Genomic DNA, 15,257 nt, shown 5'->3' with positions numbered 1-15,257 from the left:
AATTCTTCATCAAGCGATCAAAGGGACTCAAAACCAGAGCCTCCCAAGATCCTCGAGAGCGCCCCCCACACACATAATGCTGAAACAAAACCAATTTACTGGCTCATTGGGCGGCAGTGCTGGTGTAGGGGTACCGAGAAACAGAAAGAGCTGCTGTTCTCTCCCCCTACACTCGGGGGGCACCCTCCTCCCCCGCCTCCCGGAGCCGGCAGCTGTCCCTAATTAGAGCGGCGGTTTAATTGGATTTATCAGCAGTTAATAGGAAATTAAGCAAAGGGCCCGAGAGAGGGAGGGTGGGAGGAGCGGGGAGGCTGACTGTGCCGAGTTCGAAGGACGGGTGCTGGGGTGTCAGGGGTGGGGACACAAGGTCCAGTTATAGCAATTGAGCCCCTTGGTCACACCCTCCCCCCAGTACTTGCCCCGCCCGTGGACCCTGGCCTGTGGGCAGAGAGCAGGTCTCAGGAGAGGGAGGCAGGAGGGACAGCGACCCTGTGTGAGCCCCCAACGCCCCCCACCCCTGCCAGCAGCCGCCTGGGTGATAGATGATGCTGCCTCACACTGCAAAGGTCATAAGTCTAGGCCAAGGAGCTGACTGAATTGAAAACAGACTGAAGGAGGGGCCGGGTTACTAGGGTCCAGAACACAACCCACATCCTACCCCTCCCCAGTGCCCACCCGGCTCTTAGCAAAGAAAGTGCCCCTTGAAATCCGAAGATTGAGCAGCACCAGGGATGAGCCTGCCTCCTGGCTGTGTTGGGGATGTGCTGGGAGTCTCCCTATGCGGTTGCTAATATCCCTCTATGGCTTTCCCACCTCTCCCCCAGCTACCCGGGTTGAGGCTGGCAGGGTCGGCTGTGGCCAGAGAGGCCTAAGGTCTACACCACTGGCCCTGGGGGCCAAGAAAGGAAGTTTGTGGGCAGTCAAGCAGGGGCGCAGGGTCCACAGCCCCAGGAATCTCCTATCATCAGAACCTCATTATATGGCTAGACTAGCAAGGCCTGCTTCAGGGATCCCAGTGACCTCTCTGCCACACTTCGCCACGGCAGGGCACAGGCAGCAGCTCTGGCATGTGTGGGTGTGAAACTCTGAGTGTGTGGGGGGAGGGGGGAAGGGGATTTCTCTGTGCCCCTGCTGATTATGGGTGTCTGTGTCCCTGCTCTGTAGTGTGTGTGTGTGTGTCTGTGCCCTGAATGTGTGAGGTGTGTCTATCAAGAGTCTCAGGTGTTGTGTTTGTGTATATGTGTGGACCCCTGGTATGTGTGCCCCTGGTGTGAGCCTGTGCCGCTGAGTATGTGTCTTGTCCCCGATCAGCCCCACCCCCAACCTCTTAAGATTTTTGGCTGTCTTAGCCCCTGGGTGTCAGATGTACATATGTGCTTTGACGGGTCTACGTGTCTGTGCATTCTTCACTGCTGCGTGTGCCCTGCGTGTGGGCATTTACATGCGCTTCTGCCTGTAGGACCGTGTATGTGTGAGAACCAGGAAAAGCTTCTGGTGAGTGTGTGTTGTTCGGGCGTCTCTGCCTGCAGGTGTGTGTGCCTCAGTGACAGTGCGTGGGCGTGTGCCTGGGTGTGAGCCGCGCGGCGGCGTATATTCGAATGACAGTGTGACGCACGCACGCTCGTGTATATGTGTGTGTGTGTGTGTGTGCGCGCGCGCGCGCGTGTGTGCTTGCCAGGGTGAGTCTCCCGCCCCCGCCCCTTCCTCTCCCCATTTCTATTCCTCTCTCCTCTCCGAGCGGGCTTGGCTCCGCCGTCCGCATCATCTCCATCCATTATTGAAGAAAGAGCCGCGTCCGCTCCAATCACATCAACACCCCCCGCCCCCCTCAGTTCCGCTCGCCCCGCGGCCCCTCTGGGTGCTGGGGAGTGGGGGAGCCGCAGCGCGGCGGGTGCGCCAGGCAGTAGCTGACTCATGACCCTATGTCCAGAGCTGGGCCAGGCACCGGAACGCCGGGGTCCCGGGCGGAGAGCGCTTTGCATAAACAGATGGCGCAGGCGTCTTTGTCTCGCTGGTTCGTTCGCTGCGCGGCTCCCGGCTCCGCGGCTGTCTGGCTGATGCAATCATGATCATCTCAGAGCCTCGGGACCCGGCGTCCTTAATAGCGGCAGAGGGGGTCAGGGGCCCCGGGGCTCCCGAGCAGATGCTGGGCACTGTGTCTTCCAACCCTGGCGCCCCCTCCACGCCGCACTGCTGCAGAGGGAAGAAGGAGCCCGCGCCAAGGTGACGGGCGTGTGGAGGTGACCGGGAAGGGGACCCTGGGCAGTGCCCCGAGGTGTCCCCAGGCTGTCCCGTTTGACTGCTGCAGAACCCCAGGGGCAGCAAGGCAGAGAATAGGAATAGAACCGGGGAATGGGAGGGGGGAGAAAGACAGTGACAGAGAGAGAGGCATTTGTAAAGAGAGGCACAGCGATGTAGAGCAATGTAGAGGGAAGGAGAGACGAACGGAGGGAGACACAGAGAAACAGATGCAGGGGGACACAGCCAGGTAAAGAGAGCTGCAGAGGGAGAGACAGAATGAGAAGGAACAGAGAGACAGTGATAGGGTCTGAAGCAGACTCAGAAAAAATGGGCAGCCCGAGACTGGGGCAGGTAGGGTCAGAGGGCGGAGAGCAGTCTCGGGGCGGAGGCGGAGCCCCGGGCATCTGGGGCAGCCCAGCCTGGCGAGAGAAACTGGCTTGAACCTGGGGTGCCCGCAGCTGGCGAAGTGGGAGCTTCCTCGTCCCCTCTCCTTCCCTTCACTCGGCCCCACCTCACAACAGAAGAGTGGAAGTTGAGGGACCCACTGCCTTGGCGGTGGGAGTGGCAGGAACGGCTGACCTGCCAGCCCGACCGACACTCCTGGCACTAATGTACCTGCCCAAAAGCCGCGGGGCGCAGGGCCAGCGCGGCCCGATAGGGGGCGCCTGAGGCATCGCCCCATAATAGCTTGAGAGCAGCTCCGCCTCCAGGGGGCGCCCGCACCCACGGCCCCGCTGCCAACTTGTTCCGCGGAGTCCAGCTGCTTTTGACGTTCGGCTCCACCAGAGCGCGGATTAGTGTCTGTAAGGTTTAGGGCTCAGAGTCAGATCCCAGCGGGAACCCAGCCCGCCCCTGGCCACGCCTAATCCGCAGCTAATGACCTCTGTCGGCTCGGTCAGCGTGGCCTGAGTCCTTCTGGTGGGAAAATGCGGGGAGGTGGGAAGAAATGCGATGTGGAACCCAAGGAGTTCTGTGTCTCAGCTTGGCCCCAGACACCACGATCCAGAGATGGGCGGGGCCTTAGAAATAGGGTCACCGACAAGGGGTCAGAGACAAGTACCAGAAGCAGGTGAAGGGTCAAGGAGCCCCGGAGAGGCAAGCGCGAAAGCAGTAATGTAATAAGGAACTCCGGCGGAGGCCCAAGGCAGGAGAATCAACGGCGGCTCCAAGGAAAGAAGTGGGTCAGAGGGTCCTGAATGCTCTAGGCCCGGGTCACTGGAACTCACAAGAAAGGGCACCGGAAGGAGGGCGAGGGCCCAAGAAGCAAAGGGGCGCAGTACAGGGGCCAGACATCCCTATCGGCATCCTGGAGCCCCAGTTGTGCCACAAGAGGCCGATGTGCAGCCCAGCTGTGCGGCCCTCGAGCTCGAGCTCCAGGAGTGATTTTTAGTCCCAGAGACTGGAGAGCTAAGGGGGTGACAGGACACCCCAGCCCCTGACCCAGCCCTGGAGGTGCGGGTGCTCAGGAAGGGCCGGGCTCTGCGCTGCTCCAGGCTCTGACATCCCGTCAGTCGCCCTCCCCCGTCCCCCACACACGTAAGCAGTGAGTCTCTGTCTCTTTGTTCTCGCCGTGTCTCTGACACTTTATCTCATTATCCGCCGGAGGGAGGCGGAGAGCTCGGGACCCCGCAGCCTAATTACAGCCGCGCTTGTCAGCGCAGGAGGCTGGGGAGGTATCAGCTCGTGGCGAAAGCAGGAGGGCCCCCAGAAAGGGACTTTTCCCTCTCGGTGCTCTGAGGGGCACAGCGGTGGGTGCACAGCTCGCCCCTGCCTGGGCACCATGAGGCTCTGGAGGGGAGAAGTGAGAGAGCTCTGTAGGATGGGCTGCCAGGGCAGCAGTGGGGGAGGCAGGGAGGATGGAGGTTAGCGTGGAGTGGGGAGAGGTGGTTAGGGCTGCGCTCCTGGGTCCCTAGGACCCCAGTTTCCTGAAGACGGTGGCAGTGAGCTTTCCCACCCTGACAACATAGCATACACGAGAGTTCATACACCCCAGTTGGTCGCGTAAAGGGAGGCAATCGCTCTACGACGCTTCTGTCTCTGTGTCTTTTTCTCTTTTCTCCTTCAACATCTTTTCTGTCTTTCCTCAGCTGTTTCCTTTACTCCATTCTCTTTCTCTCCATCACAGCCAGAGACAGAACGTGGCTTCCTTGGATGGCTAACCCAGGTAGGCAGGGGAAGGAAGTCTCTCTAGCCCCCAAACTTAACCAACTGATTTATTCTATTCTGAGTCAGGTGTAAGATAATACCCGGCTTCCCTGGCCTCCAAACACTGTTCCAGGCTAATCACAACACAACTTGGAGAAAGCAACTTGAAGAAACCACCCAGGACTAGAGCGGCTGGGGCAACTTTAGTGCTGTTGGTCTATCTGTCCCCCTCCTGTTCCCACTATAATGTGGAGGGAGACAGAACCAGGGCCCCCAAGACCTGCCAGCTCCTGGGTGGCTCTAGGGGTGTCAGGGAAGCATTACAGATGTCCTCATTCTTTCCTGGCCCCTCCTGGTCCCACCTGTGAACACTCCCACCTGCACTTTGCTGGAGGTCTGTCTGCCTGTCCCATGGTGAGTCCTTCCTCCCACTTCTGGATCCCCCTCAATCAGTCTGTGAGGCAGAGTCTGAGAGGCCTCTCCCTTGGACCAGCCCAAAGCCCAAAGCATGATGATGTCCCATGGGCCAGGGTCTGACCCCTTGGAGTGGAGAATGGATGAGCAGAAATGCCCCTGTTCCCCAACAATTCTCTTCCCAGCGAGCCTGGAACTGCCGTAGGGAGAGAGATTGGGGGCGGGGAAAGTCTGATGAAGCGGCCGGGCTGGGCCAGGCTGGGCTGGGCTGACCCCTCCCCAGAGAGGGGCGGGACCCCAGGAGGAGCAAGGGAGCAGGGACGCTGGAGAGGACCAGACACTGAAGAGGCGATATGGCAGGAACCAGCCTCGGAGCCCGCTTCTACCGGCAGATCAAGAGACATCCCGGGGTGAGTTTGGTCCCAGGAGCCATGATTCTACCTTCTAACTCTCTAGCTGCCCTGGTAACCCCCAAATCTCCCAGTACCCTGCCTCTTGCCTAGTTCCCCCAAAGCTCCTAATATTTCTTCAGGGTGCCCTCAATCCATCCCTGCAATATGCCCTCCGTGTCCCTTGAATCCACCTCAGACAGACTCGCAATAGGTTGAGGAAGACTACGGCAAAAATGTGGTGTGGGAGGCTGCCGGTCCTCCCTCGCGGAAGGGAGGGGGCGCCAGACCCGGAGTGGGGGAGCGGGCGGGCCGAGCAGAAAAGCTTGTAAAGGGCGACTGGGAGGGGGCTGCCCCTGAAAGTTCCCTCTGTCTTCCCGCAGCTCATCCCGATGATCGGCTTCATTGGCCTGGGCATGGGCAGCGCTACGCTCTACTTGCTGCGACTCGCGCTGCGCAGCCCCGACGTCTGGTAAAGGCCGGGCTTGGGACGCAGGAAGGGGTCCTGGGTGGAGCAAGATGAGACAGGGACGCACAGGCCTCCCAGGAATGGTGGGAATGAGGGGTCCTCGCGGGAATCCCTAGGCAAGTGGTATCTCGGGGCTGGAGCCCGCTCCTGACCTGCGAGGCCCCCGCCTTCGCTCGGGCCCACCAGACAGCTCACTCCTCAGTGGCTGGAGACTCGGCCCGCTTTGGGCTGCGGAACTAGCACCGCTCCCGGCCGCGTTGCCATGGTGACGCCGCTCTGCTGGCCGCCGGTGGCCTTCTGGTACCTCTGTCTCGCCGCCCAAGCACTGGGGGTGTGGCCGGGTGAGCTGCCGGGGGCGCCTTTGGGGCCGGGGCGGCGCGGAGACCGCAAAGCCCCGCCAGAGGCGGCGGGAGTGTAGGGTCCTTCAGCACGCAGGAGCACCCACGGCGTTGTCTGAATTCGAGGCACATCACTACAACCCCAGCGCCTCGGGATTTCTGCCTGATTCCCACCGCTCTGCTCTATGGGGCTAACCTGGGGTGACAAGGAGCAGGCGGGAGTCCCTGGGCCGGGTTGTCACGTCTGTCACCTGGCCCCAGGCTGACAATGCTGACAGCCTTCTTGTCTCACTTGTCAGCACCCGCTAACGTGACCCCTCCCCTCTCAGTCTCTGGGAAATGCCCCCCACCTCCGCGGAAGAGGGGGCGTGCTGGGGCGGGGGCGCAGACCCTGCGAGTGCCCTGAGGCTCCAGAGTCCTAGCTCCCAAAGAGAAAACCCTAACCCTCCCCCTCCCTCTCCACAGCTGGGACCGAAAGAACAACCCGGAGCCCTGGAACCGCCTGAGCCCCAATGACCAGTACAAGGTAACTCCCAGTGGCTTCAGGGTTGCACCTCCGTCCGCTCATCTCTTGATCCCAGCTGGTGCCTCCCACCCCAGCAAAGGGAGGCCTGGGGCACTCGGTGCAACCCTCCTTTCTCTCCTGTAGTTCCTTGCAGTTTCCACTGACTATAAGAAACTGAAGAAAGACCGGCCAGACTTCTAAGCCTGGCTGCAGAGCACGTCGATGTAAACCACCACCAGCCAGCCTACTCATTTCTTCCGCTCTCCACCGTCCACCCCAGGGCACCACTCTAGCCACCCTGTCCAGCTCCTGCTTACACAGGCCAGTTCCCACGAGGAGGGGAGGCAGCTCCACCCCTACCCTCTTCCCTTGCTCCCAGCAGCGGAAGCACCTCTGACCCTCAGCTTCAGTCCCACGAGGGGGGAGGGAAGGGGGAGTTAGGAGGGCAGGCAGTAGCCTGGGCAACCCAAAAGGCCCATGCCAGCCCCCCTGCCCCGCGGGCCTCACAGGGTGTGGTGCACACTACGTGTGGAGCGTGGCCTACGTGAGAGCCAAGACCAAGCAGAGGCCTGAGTGCCAAGTGACGTGGCGGGCCCCACGTTCGCCCAGGCTCTGGGCACCAGCCCAGGGGCGGTGCTACTTTGGCTCGACTGGGCTCCACCAGGCTCGTCACTGACAGCCCAGCCAGCCTGTGATGAGGCACCTACGCCCAAGGAGGTGAAGCTCGTTCCTCCCAGTGCCCAAGCCCCCTGCTTCCCGTGCCAATGGGCACCCCCTCCCGCTTCACACCTGGGCCTCCCCCTGCCTTCCCCACCCCTCCCTGCTCCCCTCCGTCCCCTGGGATCAAACAGAAGCAGCTGTGGGCAAAATACAATTTCATCTAACAAATTGAATTTGCTCCGCCTGCTAATCATGTCTGGTGTCGGCTCTGATCAGAGGGAGAGGAGACTGCAGCCCCAGGGGTCCTTGTGGTAGTGGTGGGAGGGAAGGGAGGGACATGCTGAGGGAGACAAATCACCACCTGGCCCAGGGGACCCCTCCCACAGTAACAGAAGCTCAGGGCAGGTCAGCATTTTATTAGATAAAAATGAAAGAAGGGTGCCTACCCACTCCTTCCTCTGGCTCACAAGGGCAACTCCCCCCTCCCCAAGAGAGGGCAGGGAGTCTATAACACTGAGATAATGAGAGAGGTTAGGGCAGAAAGCCCCAAGCCTCTTCCTTCTAAGTCTTGTTACAAGAAGAAACCTCCTCAGCTACAAATCCTGGGAAGGGGAACTATACCCGCCTTTTCCCTTAAGTGGGCGGCCTTCCCCTCCTCCAGCAAAAAATTGGAAGATAGGCAGTTACCCCCACCCCTAACTTGTCCAGGTAGGGGGAAGAGGAATAAACGTCAGTCTGTGCGCTTCATTTCTTAGGTGCCTTCAGTGCTCATCAAAACCAGGCATGGGGAAGGCCTTGGCAAACTGCTCCACCCGTTGCCTGAGGTCAGCCAGCCGATGACTTGTTTCTGGGTCTTTGAGCAGGAAGGATTTGAAATCCTGGAGTTTGGCTAGAGATGGGCGAGAAAAAAAAAGTGGTCAGAGCTCTGGGGAAGGCCATTCGATCAGTTGAAGGAGGGGGGAGACAGTGAATGTAAACTGGGTGGGGGCAGGGGAGGGCTTGCCCACTCACCGGTCTTGCTCTTCACCTCCAAGCCGATGTTGACGCCTTCATCTATAAAACCCACAACTTTCCGGAAGTCATCCTCACGGAACTGTCGAGAAGTCAAGGCTGGGGCCCCTGGGAGAGAGGCAGGAGAGGATTAGCATGGCCCAAGCCCACCTGGCAGCCACACTTCCCCGCTGTAACCCAGGTCTCACCCAGCCGCAGGCCCCCAGGTGTGGTAGCACTTCGATCTCCAGGACAGGTGTTCTTGTTGGCCGTGATGGATACGAGTTCCAACACCCGTTCAGCTCGAGCCCCATCCAGGCCCTTGGGCCGCAGGTCCACCAGCACTAGGTGGTTGTCAGTGCCACCTGAGGGGGGACAGTAAGCAGGAAGTACTGAGTCCTGGGCCTCTGCCTGAGGGTAGAGAGGCTTTCACCTACCCCCTGGCTCACCAGACACCAGCGAGTAGCCTCGCTCTAGCAGGGCATCAGCCATGGCCCGAGCGTTCTTCAGAACCTGCAGGGAGTACTCCCGGAACATGGGGGTGCAGGCCTGGAGATGAGACAGCAGCACTGTCACCTTAAGCCCTGCCCCTTCTGCCCCTCCACCCCCAGCATAGTGTGACCCCATCCCAACCCCCTCCCATCCTGGCACCTCCCCCTTCCATCAGCTCCAACTTCAGTTGGCAAGGTGCAGGGTCTGAACCTGTAGGCCATGCCCCACCCACCCCACAAGAATAGGCTCCCCAACCTGCTTTAGGGCTACAGCCACTGCAGCAATGGCATGGTTGTGGGGGCCCCCCTGCAGGGACGGGAACACAGCAAAGTTGATTCGGTCCTCAAACGTGTAAGGGATCTCCCGGCCCGTCTTGGGGTCCACAGCCTGCACCCCCTTCCGGTAGAAGATGAGTCCTGACCTGTGCAGGAGGTAGGCGGTCAGAAGCTAAGCGGAAAAGAAAGGGCAAGGGGGTGGGGAGAACAGAGGAAGCTGGCTGGCCCAGCCCTGCAGGCTCTAGAGCCCAGCACAGTTGTGCTCTGTGTGCTAGACTCCAGGGGCTGAGGGGAGCAGCCCTCACCTCCACCCCCAAACCCCTGCCGGGGAACTGCCTCCACGGGCAAGAGAAGGAGAACTGTCACAGACAGGGCTTCTGGTGGGAACGAATTCCTCAGATCCAGCCCAACAACGCCCCGGGAGTGAAGGCAGTGAGAGGCAAGGCCTGACCTGGCCCCTCGAAGGGTCTTGTGAGTGGTGGTGGTGACAACATCCGCATGCTCGAAAGGTGAGGGGATCACCTTGGCAGCCACCAGGCCACTGATGTGGGCCATGTCCGCCAGCAGGTGTGCCTTGACCTCATCACACACCTGGGCAGGTACAGAGACAGGCCTCAGCCTGGGGAGGGCCCAGACAGGCCTGCCCAAGGCTGCCCCTCCTCCAAAATCTCCCCACCAGCCCTTAGGGAGGGGCGGGTACTCCAGCCCTCCACTCACCTCTCGCATGCGGGCATAGTCGATGAGGCGAGCATAGGCACTGGTACCGGCTATGATGAGTCGAGGTCGGAAGAGCCGAGCAGTGAGTGCCAGCTGGTCATAGTCAATGAGGCCGGTTTTGGGCTGGACAGACAGACAAAAAGCTAAAGCCCTAAGAAGAAAGCAGGGCAGCTCCTCACAGCTCCCTCCCCACACCCTAGAGCACTCACATTTAGCTTATAGGGCATAGACTCGAAGAAGATGGATGTAGCTGAGATCCGCTTAACATCAGACATGTAGCCATGGGTGAGACTGGGAGGGGAGGAGAGGAAGTAGGCAGGTTCAGAGTGGAATAACTCTCAGACTTAGCCACTCCCTTCCTGCCCCACTCCAAAGGCCGGGGTCTCTGGAACACTGCTCCTAGCAGGCACCACCCTCATGGCTCTGGGCCCCGCTTTCTGGGGTCTTATCTTCCTCATTCACTGGAACTTGCAGGACTGGGAGAGCCCTGTTTCATCCGCATGGAACACAGTAGGTGTTCAACAAATTACTCTTCTCCCACGCCCATACTGCCTACAAGCCCATCACCCACCCCATCTATACTCACTGGCCCCCATCAGGCAGGTCCAGCCCCATGATTCGGTCATGAGGCTGCAGAAGGGCTGTGTAGGCAGCCAGGTTGGCTGGGGACCCCGAGTAAGGCTGGACATTGACTCCCCACTGAGCAGGATTCAGGTCAAAGGCCTCCAAGGCCCGGCGCTGACACAGCAGCTCGATTTCATCCACTACCTCTGTTCCTCCATAGTACCTGCAACGGGAGGGGAGTAGATCAGGGCACAGAGAAAGGGTCCCACCATCCCCCTGGACCAGCAGCAAAGGACTGGGAAGGCCACTTCTCTATGCACACTAGGAGGGTACAGGCAGGTGTCCCCCACTGGGATCACCATCCCTGAGGCTGTCCTCCAGCCTTCTGGTGCCTAGCCCTCACCTCTTGCCAGGATAACCCTCCGAGTACTTGTTGTTCAGACAGGACCCCAGGGCCTCCAGCGCAGCTCGGCTGCAGAAGTTCTGAGGTGGGGGAGGGGGCAATGTCAGAAGGTATTGAGCCCCCTTCCCTGGATCCCACAGCCCCATCATGCCAGAGCCCAGGCTGCAGGGAGGAGCCGGGTTCTACAGAAAGCTCTGTTCATTTAGGATTCCGTGCCAGGCCTGGGGCAGGCCCAGAGCAGCATCCTCAGAAACCCAGCTGCTGTGATAGGTGTCTCCAGCAAGGCCACCTGTCCAGTTGAACCTGTGCTTCCAAGCTTCTCTTTCCTCTTGGGATGGAAGAGGGACCAGACTAAACTATAGGAGCCCCGGGAGGCTCTGGAAGCTTTCTAATGCCCCATCCCATAAGCCAGACTGGCCCTGCCTTTGCTTCAGAGGTCAGTAAGAAGAGAGGAAGATGAGGTCCAGCAGGAAGGCCCTGAGTCTGAAAGGGAGAGCTGGAGAAATAGCAGGAAGATGACCTGTTACTCGCAGCACCCACGGTGGCCTAAGCCCTGGCCCCTCTCCCAGGCCCCACCTCTGAAGCAATGAGCTCCAGGCCACGACACTGCCTGTCCTTCTCTCTCCGTAGCAGCTCCCACATCTCAGGGTCACTGTCCAATAGACTCTCCTGGCCTGACCAGCCCTTGGTTGCTTCTCCAGTCTGGGTCTGGGCTGCCTCGCTGTGCTGGCACCGTATGGCCACCCTGACCAGCCGACCACATCTCCGCAGAGGCTGGGGGAGGAAAAGACAGGGTCAAAGAAAAAGTGCCCAGACAAAAACAGTCAACAACCCTCAGCCACGCTTATCAGGACCTCAGGCCCCACATCCAGCAGCCAGCTGTCTCGTCGGTCTGTTCCAGTTCTCACCACTCCCACCTCCACCTTCAAAAGCCAGTTCTAGAGCCAAGGTTGAGATCAATGTCCAGGGGGTGGTTCTGATTCGGTCCATTCACCTCACCTCAGACTCTCCCTCCACCTCTGCCCTTGAACCACTCTGCAAAGCCTCGGGCAAAGTCTGTCCTCTAGAAGCCTATGTCTCTGGAACTCAGGGGCAGTCCCCACCCACAGAAACACATGGTCTTCCTGCAGAGCCTTCACAAAGTGATACCCCAGTCAGGGTGGGAGGCAACCAAACTGGCAAGAGTTAGGGCAACAAGCTGGTGGTTTCCTGAGCAACGGAGGTGGCAGGGTAGACCTTCAGCAGCCCCTGGGGAAGAGATGTATGTACGGGGTTGGGGGTGGACTGCTGGCAGGGAAAGCCAAAACCCACATCTTGTCTTTTGTGCTCCCCACTCTTTCCACCTCCTTCCAGCCCACAGAGCCGCGGGACCCCTGATACAAGCAAGGGTGACCAGCTGCATCATTTGCATGGCTCAGAGCTCGCAGGAAAGACTTAGCTCGCCGGTCCAGGCCAGGAACCCCTCTCGCTGGCCAGCACAGGGTCCACAGTTCTCTTCCCTAATGCCACGTCAAATGGGCGGTCACAAGGCCCTGGGGCATCTGGCTACCGGAATGGAGAGGGGCCCCAATCACCCCGCGTGCGCCGGGGGTCTCAGGGACCCCCTAGTTGCACATTCTCTCTCCCCTCCCGCTCTCCCCTCCCGGAGGACCCAGACCACGTGCGTTTAAAAGCCAAGAGAACCCAAGTTTGTGAATAGTTAACTAGGATAGATGGGGAGCTTACTTCCTACTAGTCACCCAGCCTCCGGAGCCCCATTCTTACCCGAGTCGCCCAGAGCAAAGAGAAGGGCAACATCGCAACCGGAGATGAAGGTCCCAGCAGGTCCAGGCACCAACTCCGGCCGGGGAAAACGAGGGGCTGGAAGAAGACTGATCGGAGAGCGCATGCGCGAAAAGAGCTGCTGGGAAGCCACAGAATTAGGGCGGGGTCTACGCATGCGTAAGGTGGACGCTTTATGGTCTTTTGGGAATTGTAGTTTTTTTTCCCCCTCTTCTTCACTTTCGTTTCCCGTCTGTGGCCCCAGGGTCAGAAGCTTTTGCCTGAAAGAAAAGAGATCCAGTGCCGCCCCATCTCCTCGTTGTCGGGAAGCTCTTCAAGGTTTTCTTTCTTTTTTTGTTTTCCTGTCTGTTGTCCAGACAGCAACAATTTATTGGGTGTCTCCTGAGTGAACCTAGCATTATTAGGCTCTCTGGGAAATACAACGACTCCTATACAAGCTGAAGAGCCCTGCTGCACTGGAAAGCACCCTGGTTTGGAAGAGTGAGAGACCCAAGTTCAAGTTCCAGCTCTGGGACTAACTAGCAAATTAGCCTATTTGAGCTGCATTTTCCTCACTTATAAATCAATAATAAAATAACATGTGGGAATTATATGAGGCTGTATGTAAACATGCTCTTGGATGGATCATCCCCCCCTCATCCTCACAAACCTGCCTCCTCCGTGACCATCTCCTCTTTCCCTGGGACATCCGGGAGCTGACTGAGGTGCTCCCTCCTTTCCTTGCACTTGTTGAATTTTGTTACCAATTCATTCTTGCTGCTCCAGCAATCACGGAGCTCTCTTTGTATCCTAGGGCTATAGATCCTTGGAGCTGGAAGGGATCTTCCTTATAGCCTGACTTCATCTGGACTCATCCTTTAGGGGAGGGACTCATCGATCCCTCCAGGAGTAGGTTCCCAAACCTGGACATCAGAATTGGCTGGGAAATGTGATATAAATATATGAGTGGGGAGCCTTTCCTCAGAGGTTCTAATTCAATGGATCTTAAAGAATGGGCATTTGCCCACTCACGCTGAAACACAACAAAACCTCTCCTTAGTGATTCTAATAAGCAGTGAATTTGAGAACCACTGCCTTACAACATTACAATTCATTCATTCAGCAGACACATTGCGCCCCTTCACCATGCTAGGCATGCCATAGCTGTGGAAATATCAGAATAGGTCACTGACTGCTGGTCCATCAAGAGGTGAACAACAAATGCAATTACAGGCAGAGGCACCTTACTCTGCTCCCAGATGTCCAGATGTCCTAAGAGCAAGGAGAGGAAGAGGAGAGGATGGTGATTGGAGGAGATAGGTTTGTGAGTCAAAGAGGGGGAGGACAATCCGTCACAAAGCCTATTCACTTGCAAAGTCTCATTTAATCTCCAGAACACGCTATTTTATTATTGCTTTACAAGGGAGGAAACTGAGGCCCAGATGGGCTAACTTGCTAATTCCCGTCATTCCCACTTGGTTCTCATATCAGGCCTCAGAAGTCCCCCTTAGTTAGCTCTAACCTCCTTCCCTCCCACTCTAGCCTCAGGTGCTTTCAGCTTTTTCCAGTAATAAGCTTGGTGTTGGGAGTCTGCTGGGTTCCTCTCCTTCTTATAATCTCTGACCCAGAACCACTTCCCACCTTCCTCTTCCTTTCAGTTGATCCTGTTATCCATCCATCCATCACCTATTTATTTTCCCCATACTGACTTTTCCCTCCCAGGTGTGTCTGGGTGAGACTCACCTCCGACTCAGTTTCCCGCTGGAGCCAGTGGCAATCCTCTGGAGAACACTGCTCTCTTCCAGTTTTACCTTGACCCAGGACTCAAGGCGAAGGAAGGCTGAAGACGAGGTGTCGTTCTGTGCCTCAGCTAGTCTGTACCTCCTCCCTCGCCCCAGTCAGGGGTCCCGAGGGGAGGCGGGGAGTGGTGGGGCTGAGCTTGAGAACTGCTAATGAAGCCGCAGCCAATTAACGCCCGGGCCAGGGCTGGGGGCGGATAAAATTAGCAGCTGTGTCGACAGGAGTGAGCTGGAGGCGGGGTGGGTGGGGAGGGTGGGCAGCTGGCTGAAGGGGCCCTTGTTTGCGTTTGCAGACGGCAAGCAGCAGCGACGCTGCTGGGCTCTCCAAACTCGCTCTCGTCCCTTCCCCCACCCCCTCGTCTCAGGCCTCCCTGCCTCTCTCCCTCCCTCCCCCAACCGTCTGCAAACTCAGCGCCCACGGAATTAGGAAGGAAAAGGAAGATCGATGACTCCAGATGCCGAAAACACCGTTCCCCTCCCCCCGCCCCACCTGCCGCCTCCCGCCAGCCCCGCGGAGCTTAGCAGGTTGTCAGCGCTCTGCCTACGCTGTCCCTTACATCTCCATCCCATTCGAGGCCTTATACCTCCTCCCCCAAAATAGCCCGCTGGTGGTCCGCTGTCAGGTCTAATTCCCATCCTATTTTCGGCAGCTTCACTTCGCCCATCTCTGGGAGGAAAATTCCCACCTCAGGCAGGGCTCCAACCCCAAGGGTCGTCCTCATCTGTATCTGATCTGGCCTTGGATGACCTCCAAGGTGCTAGCTCCGTCACTATTTGCCTCAGTTTCCCCACGAGCCGCCGAGGAAGGAGGCCCTGGCCAGGTCTCTGCCAGACATAAACCCACACCACCACCACCCCCTTCCCTACAAAGGTCTCACACAGACGCGTATTGGATTTCACTTTATTTTGTTCCCTTTCCCGTCTGTTTTGGTGTAGGAAAAAAAAAAACATCACCGAGAGGAAGCAGCCGGAAAGGTGGAGCAGGATGGCAAGGACCGGAGGGAGGCGGGCGGAGGGCAGGGGCCGGGTCGATCGCCTATGCCCAGGAGTTCTGCTTCCGCTACCCTAATTATTGGGGTTTCGGGGAAAGGGGGA

General features: G+C 58.5%; 2 protein-coding genes across 2 annotated transcripts; one reads left to right on the top strand and one right to left on the bottom strand.

Annotated features, from left to right (window-relative positions):
* The first annotated feature begins 5,096 nt into the window (after nucleotides 1-5,096).
* On the top strand, nucleotides 5,097-7,363 carry NDUFA4L2 (NDUFA4 mitochondrial complex associated like 2). Its single transcript, XM_082850337.1, has 4 exons — nucleotides 5,097-5,210; nucleotides 5,573-5,661; nucleotides 6,462-6,522; nucleotides 6,646-7,363. Exons 1-4 carry the CDS (start codon nucleotides 5,154-5,156, stop codon nucleotides 6,700-6,702), a joined length of 264 nt encoding a protein of 87 aa, XP_082706463.1. The 5' UTR covers nucleotides 5,097-5,153; the 3' UTR covers nucleotides 6,703-7,363.
* A 199-nt stretch (nucleotides 7,364-7,562) lies between these two features.
* SHMT2 (serine hydroxymethyltransferase 2) lies at nucleotides 7,563-12,458 on the bottom strand. The gene is made up of 12 exons (XM_082851013.1): nucleotides 12,367-12,458; nucleotides 11,179-11,376; nucleotides 10,603-10,682; nucleotides 10,222-10,422; nucleotides 9,845-9,926; nucleotides 9,636-9,758; nucleotides 9,370-9,509; nucleotides 8,899-9,064; nucleotides 8,601-8,700; nucleotides 8,361-8,516; nucleotides 8,173-8,280; nucleotides 7,563-8,050 (listed from the first exon to the last, which is right to left on the bottom strand). Exons 1-12 carry the CDS (start codon nucleotides 12,397-12,399, stop codon nucleotides 7,923-7,925), a joined length of 1,515 nt encoding a protein of 504 aa, XP_082707139.1. The 5' UTR covers nucleotides 12,400-12,458; the 3' UTR covers nucleotides 7,563-7,922.
* Nucleotides 12,459-15,257: the final 2,799 nt, after the last annotated feature.

Source organism: Leucopleurus acutus, assembly GCF_964270905.1.
Source record: "Leucopleurus acutus genome assembly, chromosome: 11".
Lineage (NCBI taxonomy): Eukaryota > Metazoa > Chordata > Mammalia > Artiodactyla > Delphinidae > Leucopleurus > Leucopleurus acutus.
This window is presented reverse-complemented; position numbering and strand designations above follow the sequence as displayed.

Coding starts and splice junctions, on each gene's coding strand:
- SHMT2 (XM_082851013.1), bottom strand. CDS start 12,399: ATGTTGCCCTTCTCTTTGCTCTGGGCGACTCGG. Junction 10,683..11,178: donor TGGAGCTCATTGCTTCAGAG/GTGGGGCCTGGG, acceptor CCCCCACCTCAG/AACTTCTGCAGCCGAGCTGC. Junction 8,051..8,172: donor GGAGGTGAAGAGCAAGACCG/GTGAGTGGGCAA, acceptor GCCCATCTCTAG/CCAAACTCCAGGATTTCAAA.
- NDUFA4L2 (XM_082850337.1), top strand. CDS start 5,154: ATGGCAGGAACCAGCCTCGGAGCCCGCTTCTACCGGCAGATCAAGAGA. Junction 5,662..6,461: donor CTGCGCAGCCCCGACGTCTG/GTAAAGGCCGGG, acceptor CCCTCTCCACAG/CTGGGACCGAAAGAACAACC. Junction 6,523..6,645: donor GCCCCAATGACCAGTACAAG/GTAACTCCCAGT, acceptor TCTCTCCTGTAG/TTCCTTGCAGTTTCCACTGA.